We start from the raw sequence: 26721 nt of genomic DNA on the forward strand, positions 1-26721 counted from the left end.
AATAACCTCCAAATTAATAGCTATTTTCCTAGCATCCAAATGTCGCACATTTTCCCAAAGAAAACAAATCTATCACTAAGTGTGATTGTATCTCTTACGCTTTTTATGTTCACGATTGAGTCAAAATAAAGCCTTGTTGCAGAGAGAGAAAAAGATGTCTTGGAAGTGTAAAAGGCTGTAATTCAGTCAAGGTTTTCTAGTGGCATTGCACAGCCACTGCAATGGAAACGGAGCCCCGATCCTGAATTAGTGCCCGAAGATTTTCTGTGAAATCCTTCATTGTTAAGGGGCCTTGTCAGTTCACATCAGTGTGGTCCAGAAGGTGTCACACTGCTGTACATTTTAATCCCAGGGCACTGAGTTTGCAGCTGAGAGAGACTGCAGAGCTGGAGGCACCAGCAGGGGAAAGCAAATTCATAAACTGGCACCACCATCCTTATTTCCTTGGAAAATTTCCTTGGGAATTTCAAGGGAGATGTGGATGGGGCCAGGCCAGGCCTGCCAGCCCTGCATCCTTGTGGCACTGGGACTTCCACAGTGGTGCTCGGAGCAGCCTCACACTGCTTCCTATGGCTCAGTTTGACGACTCTGGCTATAAACTTGCCTGTGGAAGTCTCTTTCCCATTTTAACAATGCATCGTTAACTTCTAACAGTGCCAAAGTGTTCCCACTCTCACATTCAGCAAGCTCAGCACACAAGCAATAGCCAGCCCTGAGCAGGTACCAGTGCCTCTGTCAGTGCATGTGTGGCTCGCAGGGGACCCTGGAGGTGAGCAGTGGGGTGATGTGAGCCAACATAGTCCTCTTGTGAGCACCCGGCTCCTGCTGCCTTGGCACACAGTCTGGAAGTTGACAGAAGATGTCAGTAAAAGACAAGTCCTCTGAACGCCTCACAGGCTGATCAGACATTTCCCTCTATTGACATGTGAGGATTTATAGCTCGTGCTAAATATTGTGCAGGCAGTGTGAGTGGTCGGGATGACCCTCAATGGTGGGTGACCCTAATTGGGTGACCCCCAGTGCAAACATTCAGCCCAGATAATTACAGACCCTTAAGTAGCAATAGCTGTCTGGACCCCTGCTGTTAAACAGTGTTGGATTCCTGTGGTGTAGCGTGGAGAGGCCCCAGGGTGCAGCGTAAAGCCTAGCCTTGTGTCCTGTCCCTGCTCACAGGGATTCACACCTGAAAGCAGGAGAACAGGGCTGGAAGCTTGGTTCTGGGGTGAACACCTGCCAGACCCACTAGCCCAAATCTATTTATCCAGGGCTGGGATAACAAAACTCAGAGCCACCGTGTGTCCAGCACAATAAACCCATCGACACTTTGGGATTCCTCCTCGCAGACCCCTCTCAGACTCCCACAAGAGATCAGCAGCCAAACTCCTGCATGGGATGCTTCCTGAACTGTATGAATTTATTAGAAAATTACTCAGCACAATAATAAATGCACCCAGAGCTGCTTTTTTTTTTTTTTTTTTTTTTTTTTCCACATCAGGTGGTAAAACAGTAGCTCTGAATAGATTGCCTGCACGAAGGCTTTCGCCTTTAGCATGGCAGCAGCAGATGGCCTAATAAATATGCAGTGCTCTAAGACTATACTTGTAATTTCTGTGACCTAAGCTTTTTTGGTCTCCCACACAGATAAAATGCACAATCATCCATAACAAACTTTATAATAGATAAAAACCTAAGCAGTGTAATATAAGCGCTGTTAGAAGTCCACTGGCATTACCCGTGCAGTAGCAGTTGTATGAGGAGCCTGGCTGGTTTGATTTATGGGAACATATAACTGCGGCTGCCCCTGGTTGGAGCAGAAGCCCCGCTATCAGCACACCAGGATCTTTCCTCTGGCAGGGGAGGATGTCTGCGAGGAGTGGGACGAAGGCATTGACTGTCCCCAGGAGCACTCCAGCCACACTGTGGAAGTGAGGGCTTTCAGTTAACAACAGCTCAATAGGATTTTTCTTCTGTTTTTTTTTTTTTTTTTTTTTTTTTCATCCACATGCCTTTCAAACCTGTGTGCTCTTCAAAACTCCTGGAAAAGAGCATTATAACAGGGAGAAGAACATGATAACAAAGATAAGGAGCCTGAGATCTGCTGGAGAAGCCACAGCTGCAGTGATGGATCACCAGTTGCTCAGCCTTCAGCAAACTGGTCAGCGCCTCTGCAGCCACCGAGACTGGTGGCCTGGAGGTGCTAGCACAGGGCCTGCATGGGCAGAGGGACCTATCTGGGCCACATTTGAACAAAACTAGGAAAACAACCTTAACACAGATAATTTTTCCACTTGAAAGCTGTCAAGCTTGGAAACAGAACTACTTTTAGAGTGGTACGATGAGAGCAAAATCCTGCACAGGCCTTCACACGGCAGGCTGCAGCCTGTGACCCCACGGCAGCTCAGGGCTGTTTCTGGGGTCTCACCCAGGGTGTTAGCATTTTCGCTGGTTATAATGCCTGCAGCAGGATCTGGGAACATCACAGCGAGACCTGCCTGTACAGCTGCTAACAAGCAAGTTAAATACCAAATAAGAACAAATGACAAGTATTGTTGTTACACTTACACACTCCCATGGGTATCATGAAGCCAAGCTTTCAGTGTATCAGGGAACTGAATTTAAATAGTTTTTTTTTTCGAAGTGCCAAAAAAGGTGGCAGCTAAGGATGCCAAGTTACTATAGTAACCATGAGAAAAGTGGTGATTATCAGCAATACCACACAGAAAAGAGAGACTGGATTGTCTTTTCATTTTACCCATAGTCCATTGCTTAAAAATAAGCTCTTTTCTAATATAAAGAAATACCATGGAAAAAAATTGAATGTGAAATGTGAATATTATGCAAAATGATTTTCATGGAGTTTTCAACCTGTGCAATCTTGCCATTTGACCCAAAGTTTAGAGGATGCGCTCCTAAATGGGGTGTTTGATAGCTGAAGGATATGTGAATAATAAAGAATTACTTCTCATGTCTTCTTACCTAGTAACCACAGCAGCAGAGGGGAAAAAATCAAGGCTGGTGTCCTACTGCGAGCTCCTTAGGACAGAGTGTGTTCTCTGTTCGGCATAATGAGGCCAATGTGTACACTCAGCACCCAGGTTCAACAGAGGACAGTTCTGCAAGACTGGAGATTACAAGGTGCTAGCAGCTGCTCGGAGGAGAACGTGCCAGATCTCACAGGGCCCATGCTGTCTGTTCCCCATGCCTCATTGCCACTGTAGCCCACGGCGACCTAAGGGCTGAAACCAGGATATTTGGGCAGGCTTTGGAGAAACCCTTGAAAGCATAGATGGGCCTAAGGCAAAAAGAATGAGAGGAAAAGGGGCAATTGTTCAGAGGGACAGAACACATAGCTCTGGGATGTGACTGGAAAGTGCTTTAAAGGTTTCTTCGTTTTCCTGAACTTTCTGAAAGCTGATTGACTGGAAGGAGGTTTGTTTGCAGCAGCTGGAAATGAAGCAGAGCTGTCTGCCTCACCTGCCACGAGTGGGGAACAACGAGGCCTGAGGGATGATTGCTTCACCTGCGACCCTCTGGGTCCAGCAGGTTCAGCAATCTATTTTCAATTCCTCTTTCAATGCTCATCTAGGAAACATTAATGAAGCCTTATTAAAATTTATTGCATTTCAAAATTTCTGCTCTCAACAATCATAACTGTGCTTGGTCTGTAGACACAAATGCCTGCAGTTTTTTTAACCTAGAACTGTTCACCCAGACACATGTTTTTTTACCTGTTTGAAAGCACACCCTAGTGGGAACAATGTGGGTCTCTTGGACTAACACCACTACACACGACCGCTAGGAGCAAATATATGTGCTCTTTGTAACTTGCCATAAATGCTGGCCTTGAGAAATTGGCTGAAGAAAAGCATATGTGTGTACCAGCAGCACTTTAATTCTAGGTTCCCAGGATGATGATTACGAAAAACATTGGGAGCCAAACTTGCAGCCCTTGTAGCTAAGCCTTCCATGCTGCTCTACTCACAGATGTTGCTCACAGCGTCAGGGCAATCAGTCCCCATGGATGTTGAAGACATAAAGCTGCTACCTAGAATGCAAAGGGCAAGGATCCCAAACTGCTGATTTTGAAAAACAGGACTTACCTGTAAAATGCTACCTTGCTAATGACAGGAAAACACAGCGTATTTGGACTTGCTGTGAACCTGCCTGGAAAAACAGGCTTGCCCCAAACTTAGTTTTGCTACCTGCCTGCCTCCTTATCCCACTAAAGGTAGGGGTGAGAGTGTGAAGTTGCCAAGGGCTCTCTTCTGTCCAAGCTCTGGATGTCCGTTTACAGACTGCTACATGTGACACATCAGTGACTGCCTGCTGTGAAGCCAGGACAAGCATGTCTACCCCAAGTCACTGGCAGACCATCCATTGGCCCTTTGCAGACTTCTGACTCTTACATAGCACACACCAGCTTGCAGACACTCTGAAAGACTTATTTATTTGCAAAGTGAGCTGTTATCTCAGAAGCATCAGTGACCCAGTCTGGATTCACAGTGGTGCTGTAGCACATCCAATCATTCCTGCGAGACATGGGGCTGTGAAAGGAAAATTAACAATACATTTTAAATAGCCCTTGCCTCAAATACAGAGAACACGGTCCTGATCACTACATGATGGTAAACAGAAAGCAGTTAGATGTGTACAAGCACGCACAAGCTAGGATCTGATTTTTGAAGGGCAAAATTATGATTTCATTGAACTTTTAAACTGATTATGGCATTAGCAAGAACAGATACAAATCTTTCTGGGAGAAGCAGGCTAAGGCAGGGTAAGTAAATTATCTCCACACAGTATCTGTCTTCCTGTGGATTTCAGTGCTACTCGAATCAATTTGTGATGATATGTTTGTACCTGCCACGGAAGCCAAATACACAATCTGATCTTATGCCAAGCCACTATTAACAACTGCATTTCCAATTGATTCTAGGATATTCATTAACTGGCATCCATAATTACAAATAATTTACAGACATAACATTTTAAATCACTTGCCAGTGAGCTTACTAAGCTCACTTTATGACATTCGAATACATTATTCTTAAAAATTCACTGCGTAATCAACTTGCAAATGATTACTGTGGAACAGCACTGGATATAATCAAATAGAAACTTCGAGCAATGTCTATAGATCATTTGGGCCATGTGATGTTGACATCTCCTTTAACTGTCTCTATGAAACTGTGATGTACTGAGCTGGTGGACTCCAAAGCTGCTCGACTAGCTCAACTCCATTACAGCTTTGTTTAGATTTATTTACCCCTTGAGCAAGTGTCTCGTTGGTTGGGGGTCATTGGTGGTGAGTTCCTTTGCTCAGCGTTGCAGAATCTCCCCTGCTTTGGGGCTGGGCACTGCTTGGAGCCAAATAACAACCATGGCACTGCAGAAGCATCAGCATCAGGTTAACTGTTTTCTTGAGCAGACAAAGCTTGACACATCTGCATGCACAGTTTTTTATTCAGTTTCAGGTGCTGATTTGACTTGCAATGGCTACGTATGGTCTGATTTATCTCTATAATCTTTCCTTATGCTCAACAGGAATATTATATGTACAACAGAAAACAATCACACCGTGACGGAGGCAATTTAAATCTCTATGTTGGAACTTTGGGCCTTGAAGTTTGGGGCCTTCACTGAAAACTGCACTGAAAGCCAATACAGACAAGATAAATAAATTATCTTCTTTTATTGCAAGATATAACAGAAAAAAACCACACCTGTACACTGAGCACAGCTTCACATATGAATCATATACACATCTTCTTACTTTACATGGAACAAGGCTCCAATTTGTGAGTGTTGAAACAATCACTCATTGCTCTTCTTCAGGGCTATGTTAAATTACAGCAGTAAAGTAGATAGTAGCTGGTAATCTCAGGGCCTGCTGTATTTACCCTGTTGTGGTCTAGATTTACAAACTGCCTGTGTACACACCTTACAGTGCACTGTACTGTACACATTGTAACACCCTACAGCTTTGACATCATCTCGTTACTGTAATACACAATAGTAGGGAATTTCTCGAAGATGAGGGAAATACTGCTTTTTTTTCCATTGACTAAAGGGAGGGAGGGAACTTATGAAATAGATGCCTTTGAACAATGCATTGTGTATTTTAACAGTACAAAGGGTAAGATAGCTTGGAATCAATTAAAATTTTCCGGTAAGCAAGTAATGAAAAAAAAATATTTTATTTGAGTAAAACCATAATTTACAGATGAACATCACAAAAGCTCTTGATTCAATTTCATTTGTTCCCATGTAGAACCTTTGAGTATTGGAAATAAATCAGACTAACAAATAAATGTCTTAGCCACAAGGAACTTTTATGTAATATGATTTTCCACTGCATTACAACTTAATGTGAAACTATAAAAATAAGACACTATTTACATAATATATTCATTTGTTTGCAAAACTATTTGTTAATTCATGTTTTAAGTTACATGATAAATTATACAGCTCAGTCACACTTTACAAACAGTTAAAAGATAAACCCATTCTGACTATAAAATAATGTATCTCATGATCTGACTATGCCAATTCATAGTACTTCCCAGAATTTGGGTCAAAGTAACAGTTCAGACATGGATCATACAAAAGAGTCAAGACTTCCTCGTCTTCTTCAGCATTGAGGTCATCTTCACCTGTGTGAAGTGTAAAAAGTAAGAATAAATTACTTTCATTCACTTTGAAAAACAACATGGAAATACCTTTCTATCAGATGTGACAGAATTTCTCTTTAAATTGTATAATCTTTTGACTTTTGAATTGTTACCTTCAAGATAACTGCAATTCACTTTTTTTTTTTTTTTTTTTTAACATACATTTCTGAAGACTTGTCTTTAGTTGAGGTGAAATGATGTCATTCAGAGTTTGCTTAACAACTGGACCATACAAAGTCCAAGAGAGCTGTTCATCAAAAGTACCTTTACTGATAGTGTGTCAAGGTATTCTTAAGTGATATTTTTCTCTATGTTCACTTCAGAACAAGAAAGACAGTCAATCTATACTTAAGGCCTGTAAGAATCAAACTGTGTATTAGAACATTCTATATGGAAACCCAGAAAATTAAGCAGCACAGGAATCTTCATCTGAAATATTCTTGTTTAACATGTTGGTCTCACAGTGACTGCGTTGAAAAGTGTTTAGCATACTGTGTAGCATTTACAGGGTATTTATTATTGCTTGTTTTACATGTTACATTTAGGTAGTTAAGTATATTTCATTAATTGTTCTTAAACAGGTTGAGGAAGAAATCGTGTGACAAATAAGTCTAACAAACTTACAGCAAAGTCAATATTGTTGCAATAAACGTGCTCATATTGACTTTTCTTTGACAATGAGCTCTTTCATTGCAGGAAGCATAATAAAAGAAAAAGGAAGACTAAAAGAAGATACACAGTGTTATCCTGAGATAGCACATTTAACCATGCATGTAAAGGCATATACTCCAATTCGTATTTTCAGATGAGGCTTGCTAGTCATAAATAAAGATGTCTTAAAATTAAAATAAAGAAAAACTCTCTATGTAGAGCAAGGTAGTATAGCATCCTACCTGCTCATAACAAACCAACTGTAGAACTAAAAAGTGCAGTTGAAAACTACCTTCTATAGAACCTGCAAGTATTGTAGTTCCTAGGGTGTTTTTATCATATTGCTTAACGACATTAGAATGTCATAAAATCTTTTTCATTGGAGAAAGATGATAACCAGGGTGAGTCTCTGGAAATTAAGATCAGAATGTGAAAATAAATTTTCAGTTCAGGAAAATGACTGAACATTGCTTTCAGTTACACTAAGTTAATACACACCAAGTGCATTCTTTTTTAAGATGATGAAAGTTTCCCCATTGATTTCACTCAGTTGGTTTTTACCCACTGAGAAACAGTACAGAATTCTATGTATGAAAATTTAGCAGTAATTCATATCAGTAAAAGGAAATACTGCCTTTTAAGCATCAATGAACAGTAGAAAGCAGTCTTACTACAGGCAAAAATATGAACTCCCTATTTGACTATATTACAACCTGATATTTCAGCATTCCATTATTTTGAAAACAGTGACAAAATTTTTGCAACTTACAAGTCTCCTGTTAATTATTTTTAACATAGGGGAATAGGTAAGAATTGGGTCTTCCTCTGCTTTACCTGCTCACTACAGTGACAAAACAAAGTTCTGGTATCTCAGATAACACAGTCCTGAAACTTTCAGAAAATGTATTCATGTGTTTCTTAGTTTGTAAATTAACTCTTAACATATGGGATTTTAATGTGTAATTTCTGATATAAAAAATCTGTACAACAAAGCCTGCAATATTGGAGAGAAAATAAGATTTTTCAGACAATAAAAAATTTGCCTGAATAAAAAACTGTCTAAAGCTGTGTAGAATCCAAGAATGTTTTTAGGTTATAAAAGGTTTAGGTAGAAATGAATTGTTAGCCTAAAATACACTGATCAAGCCAGACAGATTTTTATTATAGATGCTTTATATACGACAGGAAATCATAGCTGAACGCAATCTGTATCTGGAATTCCATCATAAATGTTCATCTCGTTCTCAGACTGCTAATACAAACTGAATGCTTTGTATGCTCTAACACTTCATAATAAGTAATGGCCTGTTATGCTAACGGCGGCAGTTTCACAACACGCAAAATCTATTTACAGGCAGGATCACACAACGATATATGGGTTAGTTACATTATCTAGAGACCAGAAAGTAGGTTGGTGCATTTAATGCATACAGAAGAAGTATGTGCTTTATTGTTTGGGAAGAGATCTCATTATTGTTTCCTCAATAGCACGAACAAATGCAGTCAGAAAGAAACTGGCTCTCGCTGTAACCAGAAGTAAAAAGGTAAAGCTTATTTGTTGCCCTCCTTGCTGTTGGTCCATCACCAGGCCTGGCAAGCTAAAAAAGGTTAACTGAGATACTTTGATGGACGTTGCTCTTGGGAAAAATGATTCAGTGCAGACAGTTTGGGGGAACGAAACATCTTTTCCTACATTTCACATGATGGTAAACAAGCAAATGGTGTTCATGCATCGTTCCCTCACAGAGCTTTACATTTTCACCTGAAACCATTTTGTTATTGCCACTGAATTCATACATTTATTATTTTGCGTTTCCTTGTCTATGCTTCTCCTCAAAACCAAGGGCCAAACTAACCGACAAACAAGTGCATTTCAAAGAACATTTCCCTAGCTTCTGATGCTCTGCCACCATCCATTCTTTTGGGGCTGAAGCGGCTCAGGATTGCATGAAAAAACCTCTTGGCAGTTTAATTTGAATATCATAGTGAAAGCAAAGTGGAAGCTTTTGTTCTTAAATCACTGTAAAATTAAACAGTATTTTCTGCAGCTGTTAAAGCTAGAAAATAACTTGATTTTAAATGAAAACTTGCCAAAGTCTATGATATACATTATAAAGGGATGAGTATTTTTTTCTTCACTTGAGCTGAAATAAGACTGAAGACTGTACCTCTGAAAACCTGTCTAAAAATGATATGCTGCCCCACTGAAATCATGGAGCTATTGTTTTTATAGAGAAAGGATTTTTCTCTACCTGTATAAACCTGGATATCAAGGAATTGAGGCAGGCAGCAGCTTTTTCTGAGCATTGGAACAAACATACAGATAAATGTGTTGTTATTTGGACTATGTTAACACAAAGTGTTTACACAGTCACCAGTCTGAAGAACTAAAATAAATAGCTGCCTGTTTCACAGAAATACATTTTTTTTCTTGTATTCTAGCCTTTAATATTAGGAAATGGTTGGTAGGAAATCTCACTCTAAGATATGGGAATCATAATCACACCCTGGTGTAGGTCAGTTGCTCAGAATCATCTGTCAGGAAAAGGGATGCTGAAGAGAACAGTGCTAATATTTTCTCTGATATGATCCCTGACCATTGAACTACAGTGCTCAAATCTATACTGTAATTATGTACTGCCGGGTTACCATATGAATATTGTCAACAGCTGTAGTCCCAGAAAGAAGTCTGTTAAGTGCTGTGGTTCCTGCAGCACTATCTTTAGACAAATAACAAGATACAATGAGGTAAGTTTCAGAGAATTTATGACTCTGCCTTTGTCACTTACTGTGGAAACTTTCTTGTGTGACTTGTTATCTAAAGGTAAATGACATTTTCTATGAGTTGGGAACATCCATGTCCAACAAAGGAAAAATCTATTAAAATTTATCATATTTATCAGTTTAGATTTTGCTCTTGATTATTTTGTGAAACATGTCAAACACAAGACTACTTCTCATTACATCTTCCCATTTAACTATGTATTATGGATGGTGTTACTATTAAGAAAGGAACTCAATAAATTTTTTTCAGAAATTAATTACCTTTTCCCCAAAATTTTGCCTCAAACTAAAGATTTTTTTTTTTTTTTTTTCCAAAATACAAGAATTAAAGAATTTTTGGAAATACACAATACTTTTCCTTGAGGATAATTTTAAAATGGACATCTCAGATACACTATGCCTTAGTGCAGATTTTCAGTACTCATAAATATACTTGTGTTACACTGTGATACTTGGTACACTGGAAAACTGCACACACACACACAAAATCTTGTGACACTAAAGTCACTTGCCAACATGAGAAGTAACTTATTTTTCAATGTGATATTAAAAATACATATAATTAGGGTATCAGAATTTCCTGGAATGAATTTGAGCATTCAGTTTGTTAATCTGGTACTCAAGTGTAAGCAATAAAGCAGTTCTTTTGTCACACAAATACTTAACCTCAAGTGAAGTGATTAAGAAAACCCCCCACATTTTTTCTGAAGTGTTAGAGACGTATAACAAGATAAGACCTTTTTTAGCATCTCTTTCAAAAATAATACTGCAAAACATCTAGTTACCATGGTCCATCAAGTCTTTTTTTAAACCAAGAGATCTAGGAAAATTCACAGCCTAATCTAATCTGATATGTGTGTATTACATGGCACCATGTTTTCACATAGCACCATATTACATCCAAAGGTTTGTGTTAAACTTGACTGTATCTTTTATGTGAAAAAATGTATGCCAATTTGCTGTCAATACAGCAGAAGGACAACATTTTTAAAGGACTATAAACAATCCAAAAAGTTTCTTGAAGATGCTGTATATTGTATGGGTAAACCCCTTAATTTGTCAGTCGTACCTCCCCCTCCCACAGGTGCTAAGACCATTTATGGATCTTCTCTGTTACTTCAGTAGGGAAGGGTTTCTAGTAGTTCAGAAAAAAAATCCAAACTGTTCTGTGTGGGGAGGAAAGGTAAAAGAATTGCTTTATTGTTCTCTCTTATTTCCTCCAACTTCTTGGGGAAATGAAGCTTGATCATTTCAACCACGACAGCAGGTATTTTGAATATTTGAAAATAGAAAAAAAATCTCCATGAAGTTATAAAAACTACAAATATCATACATATACATGAGCCAAAATTTAATTAGATTCAATGAAGGTGCAAAAATAAAAAGCCAAAATAAAAAGCTATGGTATATAGAGATTTTAAGTTCTCTAAATGTGCCATAGCAGACATATCATTTAAAATATTTCAGTATAAAGAAAAACAAGTTTAGGAACAATTTACAAAACAATTTGGAATTCCTCATGTGAATTAACAGGACAAATCCAACATCTTCCCAGGGGTATCTATACATATATATATATATATATATATATATATACTAGCTTTCTAAAGATAATCACCCTATTTTTAAAATTTTCAGGGATTCAAGCTTTACTGCAGCATGTCTAGGATTTCATAATACTAACATCAAAACATTCTCAGAGACCTTTCACAAATTTATATCCGACACACCTTTAACTCAAGGATTACTGTCCAATTCTCTTTGGCTTACTTAGGACCCTTAACAAAACATATTATTTGATTCTTCAAAGCAAGGTTCCTTCCTGACAGCAAAATTCTGTTTTGCTGTCATAAACAATTACAAACACACATCTACAAAAAGATTCCCGATTTGAGGGCCATGATCTATTTCAGGCAGTAAATCACTAAGACATCTTCATCCTTAAGCAGTCAAAATACACAGGTCAGATTTATGAGATTTCACATTGAATTCCCTGGACGTGAAAAAAAAAGTAGGTATCTAACACAACAAAGAAGAAAAAAGGGTGTTTGAAAAAAACACACCACAACAGGATATATGTTTTATTCTATTGCTGTTGACTTTCCAATTTCAGCAAAGTTCTTCACTATTCTCTAAGCAACTGCCATTATAAATGAAATCTATAACACCTGAGGTAGTGACTCAGCAATCTTTACTTAAGAAACCATGCTTGAGATTTCATTTAAAGATAAATTTGTATTTTTTCTTCGTAATGGAAGTATTATATACAGAACCCAAGTTGTTCTTCTGAATATGAATTTTAGTTTTTGCATTCTTTCTTTCATAGGTTTGCCATCCACACTATCATCAATTCCTTATTTTAAACAAATAAGATGCATTTTTAATGAGGTTAATCTATATCTAACCAGAATGTTAGGAAACTGTGACTACATAAGTTATTCTTTTATCAGAGGCAAATAATACTGTATGGAAAACTCTGCTAGCTTGCACTGAGAATAATAACTCTGAACCCAAAATGTAGCAGTATAAAAAAAAAACTACTGGAAAACAGAACCAGTGCTACAGAAACAGCATTTATAAATGTTGTCCTATCCAGGTCCTTTTCATTGTCTTCATAAACCTACCTGGAATACTCTGATTTGCTGAAGATTTAGTGTGCTCATCCAGTTTTTGGCTTGCAGGAGTGAGAGGGGGACTGAACACGTTCAACCAGTCTCTGAAAAACACAAATCAAAATATCACTCCTAAAAGCACAGATTGTGATCCCATTTGTTGGAATAATTTGATTTTTAGAAAACTTTCAGAGGAAACCACAAGTTGTCATGTGTGATGAAACAAAACAAAGCTGGATTTTATTATTATAAAAATTTAGTTTATAGCTAATACAATTAAAAAAGTTAAGGCTTTGTTCTTTAGCATTTTCACCTTTTCACAACGAAAACCTGTGTTCCAAGGCAGGCTTACTTTGCAGATTTCAGCTGCTTTTGCTCTGCCAGCCAATGCTGTACATGAGGTGTGATCCACAGAGCTGTGCCCTGCAAGCCTATGGGACTCAGGGGAGTCCTTGTCTGAGGAACAGACTTGGGAGAAGCCACCTGTGTTTGATGAGAGACTGTAGGGGTCCATGTGATTGAAAATCCTTACCATCCCTAGAGAAAAAGCTTTAGTGGCAATCGTAAGAGCTGTGTTTGTCCACTGTTTGGAGCTGCCTTATATAGGGTGAGCAAGTGCTATATAACTTTCTGAGTCTGGGTGGTCCATGAGTGAGAGCTGAGCATAGAGATGAGATGCATGCCATGAACAGTGTGATGCCAACTCAGTGCTCGTGAACTGTGGGAAAGCTGATTTGTATAAAATAATGTACTCTTTGCAGTTCATTTTCACTTTTAAATTTTTTAATAAAGGAATGGAATTAATGATCAAAGCTAAGAATAACATTCTAACAGCTTCCCAGTGTTTTCTAAGAAGGAAATACTGGATTGAATCAGAATATTATTAAAAATAGTTGTTGATATCAAAAAAACAACCTCTGTAAACACATTATAAATATTTGTTTAGAACAATTTATTATTTTTATAAAATTTGTTATATGCTGTAAATAAAAAAATTGTTATCGAGCACAACATGGTTTTATTTGCTGACCAGAAGACAGGACTCATCTCATCACAGCTATCACAGGTCTGTTTTACTTCTGTGAAGAAAAAGGTTTTGGTGGAATCTTTATCACAGAGAAGGGAGTATGGAACTTCTTCACCTATTTAATTTAATAGGCAATTTATGCCTCTGCTGAACACTACTTTGTGATAGCTTTTAAAAATGATTTTCCCATTATCATACATTGATGCAAAGTTCAATGTTCATTTCACATACGCCACTTTATGATACACTGTCTTTGATTGCTACGGCTCAAAGAAAGGAAAACAGAGCAGTCCTTTTTATTGTTATTTTGTTATTGCTATTGCTTTTTTATTGCGAACTGAACTGCTGACTTTTTCACTAAAAAACGGGATAGGAAACATATGTATGAGATTTCATTCATTTTATACTGCCAATGAGAGAAACGGCCCTGGAAGGACACATCCAAGTCACAAAGTTCAGGCAATCCTTGTGTAGTTGACCACGTCTCACAATTCTTGTCATAGAAGAAACTGATCTCTGTACACTGCTTTGCTGATGTTTCACTATGTTCCCATCTCTCTTGTTCGACAATTAAGTGTTTTTAACACATTAAAGCCTCCATAGAACTAACTGTGGAACTGAATGATTGAGATTTAACATTTTGAACAGATTTCGAAGAACTTCAGTAAAACATCTTATATCAATAGAAGCAGATCCATCCTTTTTGACCAACCTTTTTCATTGCAAGGGAAGGGATGTAGATTGGAAAAGGAGTCTTCAAATGCTCCTATGTTTGCTTCATGCTGGTGGGAACAGTGCAGCTCTACAGAGTAAATTAGTTTGGGATTGATTTAATTTATGTCTGGCCATGGTTGTTCCAACAGCTGGCACAAGAACACTTTACATGCAAACTTGTACTAGAAGCTGGGAAGATTTGCTAGGGCTACGAAAGTAACTTCACCATCAGCAGATTCCTCTAGAAAGGCTGAATTTTCCCAAAGCTTGACAGATTTCTTTACATTGCCAGACTGTATCAATTGTCCAACACCAAGTAAACAGGTAATGTACATCTACTTTCTGAAAAGCCTTGATGATCTCATGTAAGATGTGTTTCTGACAGAGAAATCTGGCAAGGCTCAGTCATGTGCTGTAATTGCTAAAATATGCCTTTTTTTGTTTTTTGTTTATTGTTAGATTTTCTCTTACTTCTGGACTTGTTATTGATTCCACATCATCTCCTGCTGGCATGTACACATAATCTGGGGTGAATCAGGGGACAACCACCTATCTGTTTGCAGTCAAAATGGAAAAAACTAATTTTCTGCCTCAGGAAACAGAACTGCTGGTGTAGAAATCCAGCAAGTAGTATAGCAGATTTAAAGGAAGAGATATTGATTTTTCCATCATTTCAATATGTAAAAAACATAGTTCAATCTTTTTTTTATACCATCATTCTATTTCCACATATATGGCCAACTTCACAACCTATCCTTCCCTGCTGTTCAGCCAGTGCCAGTGAGAACTGGTACAACTAATCCACACAGCAATATCCTTGCCTAGACACCTCATTATTAGCTCTCTATGTCATTGCTTGCCATTTTTGCATTCCCTGAATTCACCCAAAGACTATTCATTTGCAGCAAAATTTCAAAAGCTTCCAGGAATAACAGTTAAGTACATGCATATGATATTCAGTTGCGTGGTAGTATTTATTCATTTCTGCCACTTGCATGTGTGTTTTTTGCTGCCTTGTACTCTGCCAACATGAAGCTAAACACTAATATCTGAACATGCTCACAGCAAGCAGTGAGGGAGCACTAAGCTTTAGCACTTACCCAATTCTCTACAATTGTACTGAAGCATAAAGTCAGTAAAGGCAACCTCTTTGAGAAACTGCAACAATTTTAGGTAAGGCAAGGCAGAACTATTAGTGCTAATCTACATCTCCGCTTCCCAAGCTACCCTTTTTTCCCAGTTCATTACAACTTAAAGATGGTGATGTTTGAGACACAGAGAAGGACTAGCGTATTTCTGCTGGGAAGACTGCTGAAGCTACGGTTGTGCAAGGACAGAGGAAAGATGGTGATTGCTGGTAAAGAGAATTAACTCAGTCAGACTAACAAATGTTAGAAAAGTAAAGCTTTAGAGCATACATGAAGTTCTACAAGTCTGGCACAAAACAGAAGAGTTTACAGATCCACGTTTTTCATAAAAAATACGTATCAGATCATTTCTAAAAAAAGAAAAAAAAAAAAAAAAGGAATTTGTACCTGGAGAGCAGAGGATGAGGAGAGAGGACAGGATGTTAGTATGAAGGAAGAAAAGACAATAAGGCAACTATTTCCAAGGGAAAAGAAAGATAACTCATTTATAGAACATGGAGGGAGTTTGGTAATCATGTGCCATCAAACCAGTATCTCTCTTAAATTTATGGTTCTTATTACTCAGGAAATTTACAAATTTCAGTTTAAAGTCTCATCTCTGCAAAGTCTTCCTGAAAGATATGTCTGAGTAATCAAAGATGGGTGATTATTTGTATGATTTTGTCCCTTATTTTTTTTATTCAATTATTTGAGTTAATTCTGCTGTATGGAAGTTGTTCATTTTCACCTTTATATTTATTATGAGGCACCTGGCTCAGTTGAAGAACTATTATTTTTTCTAGCAGGTGTGAGTATAAGAGCTAAGGATTTCAATGGTTCTAAAGGGAGGTAGAAGTGTATGTACTTATGACTGAGGCAAAGGAGGTGCATGGTAAGCTTATTATTTCCTATTAAAATAGTCTGGAATCAGTTTATGTTTTCTTTTTTCCTCCCACTGTCCAAGAGAAATGAATAGTTTTATCCACCAAGAAAAGTACATAAACCAGTGCAATATTAAGGATCCATTATTGACATAATATTACTTCTAAGGTTTTACACAATATATATTAAAAACTGGCTTATCACTTCCACATGTCAGTTAGCAATGTCTAAGACAATACTTCATAAAATTTAAAATTTAAAAAAAGAAAGCTTATGTGTGCTGAAATCTTCTTGGTCAAGCTGCAGCAGAGAGTAAATATTTATAGTTGTTTGATAAACCTCTGAAACATGAGCTTACACTGTAATTCTGATAGATGCTGTAGTCTTGCAGTCAATACAGACTTTTTCACAATGAAATCTGCAGATACTTTTAAGGAAGCAACTAAAGCATATTGGTGTGTGGGACAGAGTGTATATGGTAATTTGAAAAAAAAAAAAAACAACACCAAAATTCTGAGAAAATTTGTTGACCTTGCCTAAAAGTAAAGAGCCCATCATGGAGAAAATCAGCAATTAACACTTTAGAAATGCAGACTGTGGCCTGTGTTCCCATTTATTGTGTTTTTATTTTGATTGAATAAAGAATATTTCTGGGGTGAACTTCGAGAAGCTAGTTTATCTCCTTAAAACATAAAAGCGAATCAAGCACTCTGACTAATGAATGACACTCTCTTTATGCTACCAATGCCTCAAGCTATAATCAATGCAATCAACATGCAATAAACTATCTAGAGCTTTTCTGATAACAATGCTGAATGCTAAGTAAGTCTTTTGACATTGTGACTTTTTTTGTATGAAGGCCTGGAACAGAAGGATTCCAAGCATCTTTAATGCTGGCACTGAGATTCTTAATTATTCTGGATGCAATTCTACATATCAAAATGTAATAAAACATATTTCATGCCATGGGCTTTTCTAAAAAAATAAAAAAACTTTCAGAAAGTAAGTGTCATACATTGAAAGATCACATGATAACTGAGCTGTGATGAAAAACAGAATAAATCTTTGGGATTTATGAACACAATTTTTAGTTTCATAACAGAATAGTAAATTTTTCAGAAAATGGCATCCATCAGTAAAATCTGTTGAGAAAATTAGTGGCAATACCAATGGCAATACCATATCAGAACTATTGCCGTGAGCAATAATACCATCAACAGAAAAATGAAGAATCAGGGCTTTGATTTAAATCTTGCTGAACACCTTTGATACTCCTATTTTTTAAAAGTTGCTTTTTAGGCTATCCTAACAGATGGAATGAAAAAATGTCAAATTTCTTAAGTATAAAGATTTTTAACATTTCTGTGAATTGAGATAGCATACTTTACCACTTTTCTTTTGGATCTTATTTAATTTGTATTATTTAAATCAATTAGATCATTTAATCCATATTATTAACACAATTAAAATGCTTCAAAGTTTCAGTACAACAGCTTTGTCTAATAGTTTGTATAGGAATTGAAAGGAATACTCATATTATTAGGTCAGCCTAATAATAGCAGTATACTTAAAAAATGCAAGGCAAGTGCTACATTACATCAAACCAGAATGAAAAAGTAACATCAGTTTTGTATTATTAAGAACACATCAAATTGAGAGATTATTAAGCATCTGAAGAGTACAATCAATAAAGAACACAAAAGATGGTATTTAGCTGCATGAACTACTTAGTAAATTTTTATGAATACTAGAAGAGAACTGGCTCATGTCTGAGTGATAATAAGAGAAGCACATTTGCCTCAAAATTATTTTTTACAATGAATAATTTGATTAACTCCGTTGAGGGCCAGAGAATGCTAATGTATAAATCAAGAGTACAAAAATATTTTAAGGAAAAAAGGACCAATTCTTGAGATCTTGTGCTCCAAGTAAGTAATACCTCACTATGATCCACTGAAAGCAAAGTATGAGCTCATATCTAAAGTGTGGTTCATATAAATTAAATATTAAATTCAGGTAGGATGAAGACCTATTTTTTCCCACTTTGTTTGAATTTTTAATTGTATCTATTTAAAAGAGGTGGCGAGAGACCAACTTAAATAAATCAACACAAAGTCACCTAGCTTTGTGACCTAACCCCTCACCCATTCCTTGCTACATTGGTTGTGGAGCTTCCATTACTTTTTAAGCTGCTAACTTTAGTAGATCTGAATTTTCTTTTTTTTTACATTTCTGCTGACCTTCATGGGTATGTGTAACTTCCTTAATTTAAATCAATTACTTAATAAACAGTTATTTGGATTCTGCTTTGCAATATATTATGTATGCATGTGTAATGAGATTTTTTTAAAATAGAAACATTTCCATAGAAATAAAGTCTTCAATATTAGTTTCAGAAGTAAAGCAAAGACTTCTGAAAGCTATTAACAATAAGATTTACTTGTGTTATACGCAATCTTATGCTTTTTATTTTTTTAAAAAAAAAAAAGGAAATCAAATCTCAGGTCATATGACCACATGTCTGTAATAATTGTGAAATCATCTTAACCTTAAATTGTCCATTATTGCAAATAAAATGCTTTAAACAATTTCATTTGTGAATATTCTTATAAGTCCTTAAACAAATATGTCATAAACCAAGCAACATTCAATATTAATTTATAAATCACTTTTCAGTGTCACTTAGCTCCACATGAGTAGAACAGTATCTCTACAATGCAAAACTCATTGAGTACAGAAGAACAAGATATACTACCAAAGGAATACAGAGTATATTATACATACATATCAAAGATTTTTGAGTTCAGATTTTAATAAAAATTTGAAAAAACACATAAATATATGTCTGTATGACTTTACATGAACTGAAAGCTATATTTTAAGAAGAAATATCAGAAGGATTTAAGGTCAATCCAGCAATACATTGATGATTAAAAAATGCAAGATGTGCTACATTGTATTATTCTCCTGGAGTGTTATTGTAGTTTCAAAATATCATTAAATCAGCACAAACCAACACTTATCATTTCCTGCACATTTTTCACAGTGAGCTACATTTTGACTATGAGTAATCTGTTAATCTGTTCTTTGCCTCACAATCCGTCAAAGTGACAGATTCATTCCATCCCTAATACATAATATCTTCATTTACTGTATGCCTTACTGGAACTTGTTTTTTTGCTACCACTAAGTTTTAGAAAATCGTGAGTGTATTTACAGAATGACTTTTCCCTGTCCCCAAACCACTTCAGCAAATCCAGCCTGCCAAACACCATACTTCCAATGGAGACAAAGAGACTCTAAAAAAACAGAAACCACAATCTAAATTGTTAGCTGTAATTTACTTAAAGGCTAAGCCTCTAGTTCATCACCATGTTTACTTGCTGGCTAGATTATAGTCTTGATGTTCAATAGCAATATAAATGACACTAATAGAGAAAAAACAATGTTTTATCATCTAATTTAAATAAAATACTGGCCCATTCTTCTTAGCTTTTTGATTCAGTTATCAGAAGACCAGCTGTATAAATTGGAACTAATGAATTTGTGAAGGTGTGTTAAAATTCCTGTATACGAAGCTAATCTTAAACAAGTGAATTCTAATAAAGTACATCAGATATTCATTGATCAGTGAATCAACTGGATTTCCACATTTAATGAAGCATCTGTTAGGAAGGATTTGCTTCTTCTTCCACATATTTTTAACAATTAAATAAACCATGCATTTTAAACATTATGTTTTAATGTTTCGTTATTCAGGAAACACCTGAACTTAGAACCCAACGAGTCTTGTCGCAATTAAAGTAATTCCTTTCCTCCACAGCCAGCCACTAATGGCACTTTACTATTCTGTGCATCCTGGATGTAGACTGCATCCCATTTAACTTTTAATGGATGACATGAAGCCAGAGGGCTTTTAAAAATCAATGGAGAGAACATGACTCAAGAGAACACTAACTTTATTATTATCAAACTTGTTAAAGGTGATACAGTTGAATGTTCCTAGTCTGTGAAAATTATCTTTCTTTTTCAAGAAAGTGAAAAAAAAGCTAGGAAATGCTGACCTTCTAGTATATTAATACCTTGAATGGTAAAGCATTAAGCTAGAAATTTGATCATTACCAAAAGTGAGAGGTATGGTACCTTTGTCTAATTCTTCAAAAACAACAGCAAATTTTGCTAACAACAGCAAAATCACATAAAGGAATCAAAACCAACACTCTGCATGATGGATCAAAGCAATTGCACAAATGATACCGAGATGGCAGGGTAGGGAGGTGTGGGCATTTGTGCCCTTGGAAACACAGACAGTTTTGCTTTTTAAGAAAAAAAAGAAAGATCTCTTTCAGACATCCTGCCAGGAACAAGGGATGGCTAGTCAGTACACGAACAGTCAGCGTGTGTTACATCCTGGGAAAGGCTAAAACAGTTGGCTCCTTTGATATGAGAAGTTTATCAATACACTCCTCCAAGCAGTAGTGTCACATGAACACAGGCTTCTACAGATATGAACCAGCTGATTTGTTGTCTATGGGCAGCAATAAATATAAAATCTCTTGTCTCACCTTATGTAGGCATTGACACTTCATTCAGGGAAGACTGACTGAAATTTGCCTACCAAAGCTATGGGGCCATATACCATTCTCTTAATATCTTTATTCATCCAAGTGTCATGAAGATGCAAAGGACAGCATTGTAAGCATATACATTTGGTATAAAGTGCCATTTGCAGTACCCTGCTATTCTGTACTGACATTTATACTGCAGGCAGAGGTTTCTGGACAAATCTGCATGTCAATGTTATTGAACAGTTTAGAGTACTCCTCACCTTTGAGTATTCAGTAACCACTCTCTTTCAAGAATGTGAATACAGCCAGGTCCTTTGCTTTTTTTAACGATGTACAGGGGACATTGAAGGCCCTATAATACATCTGTTCAATGTTATTTTTGCTGCTGCAACACATCATGCCCATTAACATGGGTGATGACCACACGAGACATGAACCAAGGCTAACCTGATGTATGCAGCCCCAGATTTTCCTGTATTTTTTTCTACAGTACTAGTCTTGAGGCAGATATACAAGCATATTCCTCCCGCTGTGCAGGTAACCATTTGCTGGAAAAATACCTGTGGTCTGCAGAAGGCCAATTCTCAACAGAATGAAAATAGCACAGTGTTCGTTTGTTATTACTTTGGTCTTACTTGAGAAGTTAGGAACAATAGTAGGGAATAGTTGACTTTTTTTGGTCTTTGCTTCATCTATGCATATAAGCGTAGTTAGAACACTCACTTTCAATGGCTTAGGAATATTCAGAAAAAGTGTGGAACAATAAAAACATTCCCCATAACTCCTGAATCTACAAGTACAACAGACAAACTACTTTATATTAACATAGACTCAACAACATAGTTAGGAGGATTTGCCATGTCCAGTCCCTTAGTGTATATGCTGCCACTTTTTATATTTTCAGATTCCCATACAAGAGAAAGCAATTTTTGGATTATTTTAACATGTTTTTATGTGTTAGCCACCTGGTTCTCAATAATCTTTCTGAAGCTAAGCTTTTTACCACCATGATTAAAAAATTTAATCTTTTCAATTAGATGTTTCCTGTGCCATTTGCTTCTATTGTCATGTTCTTTTTCATGCATATTATAACCTGACAAATGCAGCAGCACTTTGCTAATTCAGATTAACGACTGGGAGACCTATTGTAAATTACTCTATTTCGTGTATGAGTAAAGTAAGTGAACAAGTACAATGACAAAGCAAAGTACCTTTTGTGATACATTGTTTTTGTTCACTTATTTTGACAACTGTTATGTAATTCTGTAATACTTCATAATGTAATATTGTCTCTTTTGCAGAAGTAATGGAGTTGTATGACTTTGATCTTCTAATGAATCATAAAAATAAATATGCTTCTTTGTTTGCAAAACTCATTTTTAAAATTTCCTTCTCAACTTTAAGGTATTCTCCTATTTAAGCCCTTGTCTGGAAGTACGGGAGACAAAGATGTTTTGCATTTGAATTTTACAGCATGCATGCTAGAGAAATTCTGGCTTAGTGCAAATAAATGTTATAACTACAATCTTTCTCCTACTGCGCCATTTTATAGGTGAGTTTAATCTTACTTAATCTCTGAGAGGTGCAATGACATGCATCAGCTACTGGCATGTATAGTTTCCATCTGGGATGGATGAGAACACTTGAATGGTATCCTCAGAACTGAACATACCTTTAATATTTGTACTTAAGTGTTTGCAAGGTTTGTGGATTTGTGCTGACATCATCGATACTTTATGTAAATGTCAGGTGCCATTATCATGGCAATATTTATGGCAACAATAGATTATGAAAAAGACTGGTACCAGAAAATTTTAAATAAAGTGTAGAGTAATTTAATTCCTAAAATTAATAGAGTGGTCAAAGAGTTACGCATATAAAGAACTGACGGTTATGTTTAACTAATTTACTTGCTAATTTTACCAGCTATCAAGTTTGAAAAGAAGTTAAAAATGTATTTAGCTAAAGAAACATGTTTATCCATTTCATGATTCATTATCATGAAATTGTCATTCATTATGACTTGTATACTGTGCATACATGTCATTACAAAAATAAGGAAATCACATTGTTTCATAAAGTAGTAACTAAGAATATGATCTTTTTTTTTTTTTCCTTATGGCAACATCTACAACTTTTTTGAGAAACTTAAAGTTACTGTCCTCTTCAAACATGTTTATCTGCAAGTCAATGAAACATTTATTTTATTATGATCAATTTCAAATCTATAACATTTATTGTAATGTTAAACAATAGAATACAATTACAAAAGGCAACCATTTTTTGTTCATTTTTTGTTATATGAACTATTTCCATTGGAGACATACCTTTACCAAAAAAGGGAAGAAAACTTCTTTAGTTGTTTTTTCCTTTTTCTTTCAGATTGTAGACAAAGGAAGAATGATAACATCCCGATCAGTCTAACATAACATACGTAGGTTACAGTAACAAGACAGCTTGCTTAAGTTAGCTTGTACCAAACCAATGTGAGGTGAGGCGACTATTAATCATTTGTCAATGACTGCAGGCCCTTATCAGCCTCTTATAGATACAATGAACTTTATATCACATCCACCAGTGGCAAAGCTATGAGGGATTTAAACCACAGTAGTGTGACACATTTTATAGATAAAACATAAATCTAGACAAAAAGTGAGCCTGACTTGCATCATCTATTTCCATTTAGCAATTTTAGTAAACACTTTATAATACTGTTTTTCCTTAAAATTTTAGGGACCTAGTGTGTTCCTTAGCTTTAAGGAGTTTCTTTTTTATTTGTAACAAAACCACTGATGGAAACTAATTTAAACACAAAAATTTCACGGAAGAAGCAACTGACTTGCATGTACGGGGAAGATAAATCAAGCTTATTTTATGAGTCAGCTACTGGACTGGCTTGAGAATGGTACTGAATCCTACCACTGCAGAGCAACTGTAATGCTTACTTCTCATAGCAAAACTTATGGAGATAATAATATGCAAAGCAGGTCAGGGAATCATGGAGAAGAATAAGACACTGGAAAGGGTAAATGGGAACTGGCAAATAACATCACATAGCTTCTTCAATTTCTTGCTGGGATTTCAGGGCTGACAATCTACATCATCAGCTGCAGATGCACTATCAGTGTTAACAGGGAATCATGATCACCCACAGCAGGTCCTACAGCAAGGCCAGCTCCAACATATAGGGCTGAATGGGTGGGTACACTATATTTGGATGCATACACATACTTTCACATACCAGCCAGGCAAGTGTGAGCTTCCAGCAGTCCAGCTCTGGGCTGGAGCTGGTAAGGGACTACAGTCCTATTTACTCCTGGTAACTGTGCAGGCAGCCCTGACCAAGCCCACAGCAGAAGTACAGACTGTAGTTCAAAATATCACTTTTCATTGACTGATATACTAATTAACTTTTGCAGATTCCAGCCACCTTTGGAAAACCCGTCAGCTCCAGGTATATAGAGCTGTTGATTTTAGAGCCGTTAACATATGAAACCCACCAGCCAATAATATGAACAACAAATTAAACTTCAGATTATCAAAAAAAAACAAAACACATTTATGAATGAAACATATCTTGATCACTCATTCTTTGGTTTGAGACCACTGACAAATAGACTTTCTCGTAAAATGAAGCCTGTGGTGTACGTGCTATTCTTACATTTTTGGACATAGTCCAAATTAGCTAGATATTTACTATCATCAAATCTTTGTGCCCACAATTCACTATGGGAATAGATTTTTTTTTTAACAAGTAAAATTAAATGTCTGGGTGAAACCTAACTGAAAATTTGCCTATGTACATTTTATATGAAATTACTGAAGTAAGATATAATTCCTGTGAAAGGATACCCAATGAAGTTCTGAAATATTTATGACCTACCGTAGTGTTGTTTCTGGGGAACAGCTGTTTGAACTTCAGAGGAACAAATTTAATTTGGTAGAGTGGGAAGAGTTGAGTAGGATGCCAGCTGAGGAGCTGGTGAGGCAATGCTTATAAAGAAGATTTCATCTTTAAAAAAATATCTCTTTCTCAAAGATGGAAAATCAGCTTTTATCAGAAATAAATTTTCTGAAGAGCATCTGTAGTTCAGAAAATGTATTCATAAAATTAGGCTCAAGTGATCTTTTTTATAGAATAGTTCCACATTTTGCAGTTCAGTATGACTGAAATTCCTTTTCAATATTAATTTTCTTTCAGCATTTCCTTTAATGAAACTTCCAAACTTTCTATAACACACAAATATTTTGAAGGACAACGCTGCTTAAATGCTTACTAAGTAGATGCAGAGTACATAGCAGCTTCCAGCCCCTGCACCGGAGGAAGAAGTAACAAAGATAATTAGACTCCTATTTGGAGGGAAAAGAGCAGTTCTGAAGTTCAGCTAGGACCATACAGCAAGTCAGCCTGTGGGAACTGCATAGCTAAGGCTTGAAACACTGTGCATCTTCTTGCTCATCTGGCTCTGTAGCCTCTGCAGTCAGCCTGTCTCCTTTCATTAACTGGTTCTGTGTCTTGCAAAGCAGCGTGATGCAGGGGTGATTTGTACTGCAGTAGCAATATTCTTGGCAGACTTATGACCTTTACCCAGTGGAACCAATGGAAAATGAGTCTAGCTGGGTCTTTTTATTGACTGCATTTCCATTATCTTCACAGGTGCTTTCTTTCTTGGCTTGTTCTTTTATCTTATTATGGACAGAAGCTACATTTACTGGACAATAGCTGCCACATTGCTCTCTTCTCATTTCCCAGAAAATATCACTAATACACTTTTTAAAGTTATGTCAGGCCTGTCGAATTCTTTATCACTTCTAAAAACAAACTCTTTGTTGTTTCAGTAAGTGCATCATTTAAATGTATTCATACCATAGTATTTCTACCCATATTCTATATAGAATATACCAATTTTTTCAAATATTGTCCTGTGTGTTCCTCTACGTAGCTACAGTAATTTCACAAAGATTTAGATATTTTTTACTTGCCTGTAAATTATCTATTAAAATTGGCTTTTAAAAAAAGCTCAGGAACTAAGTTTCAGAATTGTCATTTATTTCGTCTCTCTCTCATTTAGGTACACACCCTATATGGAAAACATTACTCAGTTTTCCATTATAAATGAAAGGTAATGATCTGAATGATGGTATTCCAGTCATATCTTCTCAGGTTTTAATATCACGATGCAAACTGACCTCGTAATTTTGTCATCTTCTGTATTTACAGCCCAATAATACTTTTCTGGCAGTTCACAAGGGCTACTGAATTTATGAAGCATTTGCAAGTATTCAGGTATTTTACGAATACTTTGCCCACATTTCTCGAAAATGACTTGAAATTTAAGTCTAGTATGTGTATTGGATTAAAATAGCATAAGAACTAAATTGTAATTTATATTATTTTGTTTTAGATTTTATTATATGAAAATGGAAGTTTTCATTGTAGACCATATTAACTTAATATGCTGAAATGCTTTATTTTTACAGGTAATGGTGTTTATTCTCTTTTTCAGTATATAAAATGTACTGAGTATAAAATTGCTTTAACACATGCATAGAAGTAATAAAACCCGACTCAACCAACCTATGGGTAAAAAGCAGAAAAACAACACAGCTTGTACTAAAATACAGGCTATTCTAGTATCATCATAATTATGGAATCACTTCTGGAATACAGTTCTCGACAAATTG

The 26721-nt window shown here is 36.3% G+C and overlaps 1 protein-coding gene across 4 annotated transcripts in view; it reads right to left on the reverse strand.

Moving 5' to 3' along the window:
• Positions 1-6181: 6181 nt before the first annotated feature.
• C10H3orf67 (chromosome 10 C3orf67 homolog) overlaps positions 6182-26721 on the reverse strand; it is a 65761-nt gene continuing 45221 nt past the window's right edge. For all 4 annotated transcript variants that reach the window (XM_032194380.1, XM_032194381.1, XM_032194382.1 and 1 more), the window contains 2 exons: positions 12731-12822; positions 6182-6653 (listed from right to left, as the gene is read on the reverse strand). In XM_032194380.1, the coding sequence (XP_032050271.1) occupies positions 6541-6653; positions 12731-12822 (205 nt within the window). In that variant the 3' untranslated portion in view covers positions 6182-6540. The remainder of the gene's footprint in view (positions 6654-12730; positions 12823-26721) is intronic.

Source organism: Aythya fuligula, chromosome 10, assembly GCF_009819795.1.
Source record: "Aythya fuligula isolate bAytFul2 chromosome 10, bAytFul2.pri, whole genome shotgun sequence".
Classification (NCBI taxonomy): Eukaryota; Metazoa; Chordata; class Aves; order Anseriformes; family Anatidae; genus Aythya; species Aythya fuligula.